Source organism: Eimeria tenella, genomic scaffold (assembly GCF_000499545.2).
Source record: "Eimeria tenella Houghton genomic scaffold, Eth_scaff266, whole genome shotgun sequence".
In the NCBI taxonomy this organism is placed as follows: Eukaryota; Apicomplexa; class Conoidasida; order Eucoccidiorida; family Eimeriidae; genus Eimeria; species Eimeria tenella.
In genome coordinates, this window is record NW_013542536.1 from 7,888 (window position 1) to 12,820 (window position 4,933).

The 4,933-nt window shown below is 57.4% G+C and overlaps 1 protein-coding gene across 1 annotated transcript in view; it reads right to left on the minus strand.

Annotated features, from left to right (window-relative positions):
* The window catches only part of ETH_00017595 (uncharacterized protein), a gene marked incomplete at both ends in the record, with an annotated part of 8,693 nt that extends 5,920 nt beyond the window's left edge, over positions 1–2,773 (minus strand). Inside the window, 3 exons of the mRNA XM_013375303.1 lie at positions 1–312; positions 460–528; positions 638–2,773. Coding sequence (XP_013230757.1) covers positions 1–312; positions 460–528; positions 638–2,773 — 2,517 coding nt within the window. The remainder of the gene's footprint in view (positions 313–459; positions 529–637) is intronic.
* Between the last annotated feature and the right edge of the window lie 2,160 nt (positions 2,774–4,933).

Sequence of the window (4,933 nt, forward strand, 5' to 3'; positions counted from 1 at the left end):
GCTGCTGCTGTTGCTGCTGCTTCTGCTGCTGCTGCTCTCCCTGCTGCGGTGGAGCTGCAGCGAGCTGCTGCGCCTGGTGCCTGCTGCAGCATCTGCCGTTGCTGCAGCAGCAGCAGTAGCAGATTCACTTCTGCGGCCTTTGCTGCTGCTGCGGCTCCAGGTCGTCGCCCAAGCGCTCCTCGCTACTTCTGGCGTGCCGACTGCGAATCCCTGCTGTTGCTGCTGCAGCTGCTGCAGCTGCTGCAGCTGCTGCTGCTGCAGCTGCGACTCCGCTCGCTTCAGCCGGTCATCTGCCTGTACAATCTCCCTTTCCTGCAGCAGCAGCAAGCAGCAAGTTTGCAGCCAAGAAGCAGCAAGCACTGCATCACAGGGGGGTCGCGCGCTACATGCCCCTGATGCTGCTGCTGCTGCTGCTGCTGCTCTGCTGCTGCTGCTGCTGCTGCGGCGCCATATCCCCACCTTGCTCGAAAGCTGTCTTGAAAGGGCCTCCAGCTGCTGATGCATGTCCTGCTGCAGGCGCAGCAACGCCTGCAGCCCCACAACGTGCGCGCAGCAAACGCATGAGGCAGCAGCAGCAGCAGCAGCAGCAGCAGCAACTGCAGCAGCCTCCTTGGCGCAGCAGCGGCGGTGGCCGTACCTGTTCGTGCTCTGCTCGCTGCGCAGCAAGGTGCGACGCATGCAGCGTTTGCTGCTGTCGTAGCTGCTCTGCTTGGTGCAGCAGCAGCAGCTGCTGCTGCTGCAGCTGCTGCTGCTGGTCTTCGCGTTGCTGCAGCAAATGCCGCAGCCGTTGTTCAACAGCTTTAGCCAGCGGGACAAGACTCTGCTGCTGCTGCTGCTGCTGCTGTTCCTCATTGCCTCCATCGAGCTGCCGCAACAGCCGCAACACCACACTAGTGGCTTCCCGAAGCTGTTGTTGCAGCTCTTGTTGCTCTCCTTGCTGCTGCTGCTGTTGCTGCTGCTGCTGTTGCTGCTGCTGTGCAGAGGGTGGCACCGCTGCTGCTGCTGCGCTGCTTTGTTGCTGACCGCTTCCAGAGGCGGCAGCTGCTGCTGCAATGCGAGATGCTCCCGGGCCTCTGCTTAGTGTCTCGCTGCTGCTGCTGCTGCTGCTGCTGCTGCTGCTACTGCTTGTCGCGTGCAGCCGGTCCGGCAGCATCTGCTGCTCTAGCTGCTGAATAAGGAGCTGCTGCTGCAGCAGCAAAACTTGCTGGTGCTGTACTGTCTCTTGCCTGCTGCTGAGGGCCGCTTCTGCGTGCATGCGCGCTGCTGTCTCCTCGTGTAGCTGCTGCTGCTGCTTTTCCAGTTGCTGCTGCTGCTGCTGCATCTCCTCTTGCAGTCGCTCGCACTCCCCGCACATTTTTTTTGCTGTCTCCGGTGCTGCTGTTGCTGCTGTTGCTGCTGCTGTCAGAGGCTTCGTCGCCCCGTTGTTGAGAGCCGCAAGCTGCTGCTGCAGCAGCAGCTGCTGCTGCCGCGCTGCAGCAGCTGCTGCAGCTTCCCGTTCAACCTCTGCAGCACACCTTTTCTGTATGCTTTCTAGGACGTGCTGGTGGTGCTGCTGCTGCTGCTCCGCTGCTGCTGCTGCTGCTGCTGTTGCTTCCTGCAGCTGCAGCAGGGCCTTTCGCTTCAGCGAAGCCTCACGCTCGCAGGCCTGCTTCAGCTTCTCCTGCTGCAGCTGCTGCTGCTCCAGTTCCTGCTGCAGCTCCTGTGTCTGCTGCTGGTGCTGCAGCTGTTGCTGTCGCAACTGCTGCTCCCAGCTGGCATTCTGCTGCTGCAGCTGCGAATTGCTGCGCCGCAGCTCCTCCGCCTCACTAGCTTGCTGCTGCAGCTGCTGCTGCGCCTCCTTGAGAGCTGCTTCCAGCTGCTGCTGCTGCTGCAGCTTTTGCCGCGCTTCGTTGAGCGCTGCTTCCAGCTGTTGATGCTGCTGCTGCTGCTCTGCTGCTGCTTCTGCAAACAGCCGGTAGTTCGCCTCGAAGTCCTGCTGCAGTGCAGCATAGGCGCGCTCCAGTCGCTGCTGCTGCAGCGCGAACTTACAGCGTTGCTGCTGCTTCAAGGCCTCTGCCTGCTGCTTCTGCTGCTGAAGCCTCAGCTCGCATTGCTGCTGCTGCTGCTGCAGCAGCAGCAGCATCTCGTGGTGCTCTGCAGCACCCCAAGACACCAGGGTGGAAAGTTCATGGGCGCGCTGCTGCAGAGTCTCTAGAAAGCTGCTGTTCATGGGTGTAGCAGCAGCCGCTGCTGCTGCTGCTGCTGCTGCTGCTGCCGTGCGGTAGACGTCTGAAGGGGCCTCAGCAGTTGCTGCACTGTCTGTCCAGTGCATGTGTCTTGGGTGCAGGTGGCGTTGACGCTGCTGCTGCTGCTGCTGCTGTTGTTGTTGCTGCTGCTGCTGCTGTTGCTGCTGCTGCTGCTGCTGTTGCTCTTGCTGCTCCTGCTGCTGTTGCTGCTGCTGCTGCTGCTGTTGCTCTTGCTGCTCCTGCTGCAGCGTCTCACCATGGGCGAAGCCGGAAGCGCCGCAGCAGCAGCTGTTGCAGCAGCAGCAAGCGCTGCTGCTGCTGCCATGCTGCGGCGCGGGGCGGGTCTCCGACCTCTTGCGATGGCACGACGAAGCTTGCTGCTGCATTGACTGTTGCGGCTGCATTTGCAGCTTCTTCTTCTGTTGCTGCTGCTGCTGCTGCTGCTGTTGCTGTTGCTGCTGCTGCTGCAGTGAGGCCAACAACAGTCTTTGGACTTTAGGGGCAGTTGCCTTCTCCACAGACCCGCACACAACCCCAAATCCCGAGTCCTGGACCGTAAACCCTAAACCCTAAACCCTAAACCCTAACGCCGAAACCCTAAACCCTAAGCCCCAGATGCTGATTCAATGCGACAGCTGTTTGCTGCCAATTTGTCCTGGGGTCTTGCTGCAGGCATTTGCTATCCCTGGCGTTCAGCCGCATAGTGTGACCGCAGCAGCAGGCGCTGCCACAGCTGGTGCTGCTGCTGCTGCTGCGGCTGCTGCTGCTGCTGCGCCTCGTAGATGGAGGGCCGGCTCGCTGCAGCACAGAATAAAACTCTAGGGCAGTTTAGTGCCAACCGGAAATGCTGAAAAATGCGCCCCATCTACTCGCGGGGGCCCCCTTGGGTCACTTGCTGCAGCAGCTGCAGCTGCTGCAGCTGCTGCTGCTGCTGCTGCGTCTGATGCTGCTGCTGGGGGGACAGCCACAGCGCCGCTAAAACAATTACATTTTGCATCCTTTGTCGCTTTGGCTTTTTCTACAGCAGTGACTTGCGGAAGACAAGGTGCTGCTGCTGCTGCTGCCCAGTGGCCCTTGGCTGCTGCAGCAGCAGCAGCAGCAGCAGCAGCGAGGAAGGCTTCTGCAAATTGCATGCGCTGAAGCGATCCTCTGCAGCAATTTGTTTGTTCATTTCATGACTAATACCTTTTGTGGCTTATTAAGACTAATTTGTGCTCGTCTCTTCAGGGCTGCGGTGGGTGTTGCTGCTGGAGCAGCAGCAGCAGCAGCGGTCGCCGCAGCAGCACCAGCAGCAGCAGCAGATAGCAAGCCGTACAGCTTCACTGCAGCACTGGATATCGGCTCCTTTTTTGCTACTTATTTGAGCAGCAGCTCACCTCCGCAGCAGCAGCTGCAGCGGCGGCTGCAGTAGCGACAACTCCAAGACCAGTAAGTGTGGCAGCAGCACAAGCAGCAGCAGCAGCTCTTGCTGCTGCTGCTGCTGCTGCAACGAGCTCTTGAAGGCCTTTTCCCAGATGCTGCACTCGTTAGCAGCAGCGCCCACCTGGGTACCCCACAGCCGTGGCCAAACTAGCAAGTTCCGCAGCAGCAGCAGCAGCAGCAGCGGCAGCAGCAACGGTAGCAGCAGCAGCAAAAAGGCAGGGGAGCCACTTGCCGCAACTCTGAAGGCAAATGCATCTCCTTCCACAGGACAGCGCGGCCGTTGAGGGCGCAGGTAGGGGTTCTTTCGCTGCTGCTGCTGCTGCTGCTGTTGCTGCTGCTGCTGCTGCTGGGTTTTGCTGTTTCTGCTGCTGCTTGTGGCTGCTGCTGCTGCTGCTGCTGCAGCAAGGGTTTTGCTGCTGCGCGTCGATTATGTGTGAAGGTGATCCATACAAGAAGCGCATGAGGACGGGCAAAGGATGGTTAGACCCCAAACCCTAAACCCTAAACCCTAAACCCCAAACCCTTTATTAGAGAATAATGAACCCTGGTAAACCCTAATAAAGTCTCCTAAACCCTAATGAACACTCAAAACCCTTTGTAAACCCCCGCAGACCCCGATAAACTCTTTTCTTTCCTGCTGGACCCTCGTAAACCCTAATAAGTGCAACAAACCCTAATTCACCCCAGTAAGCCCTAATAAACCCTAATAAACCCTAATAAACCCTTATAAACCCTAGTAAACCCTAGTAGACCCTAGTAGACCCTAGTAAACCCTCTAGAGGCCCACAAACCCTAGGAAGCCCTCACAAACCCTAGTACGTCCTGGTGAACCCTCGTAAGCGCTAGACCCAAGGCCACCGCCGTAAACCCTAAACCCGAAACCCTAAACCCTAAATCGTGGTTTCACAGTGCAGTCCGCAGCGCATCGCCGAAGAACTTCCCTTTATATGATCTACGAAATAGTTTTAATTTTACTATTTTTAATTTTATTTTTTACTTCATTATTTTTAATTTGTAAATGCATCTCAAACATTTAAATTTCAATTTTCTATTCTCATCTTTTCTTCCATTTGCACATTGCGTGTACATACACCCCAAACGCTTTCGAGACTCCCTTCCTCGACTCGCGCTTTTGGGGTTTAGGGTTTAGGGTTTAGGGTCTAGGCCTAGGATTTGAGGTTTAGCGTTTAGAATCTAGGGTATAGGGTTTAGTGCTTACCTTGTAGGGTTTATGGTTTAGAATTTAGCGTTTAGGGTTTAGGGTTTAGGGTTGAGGGTTTAGGGTT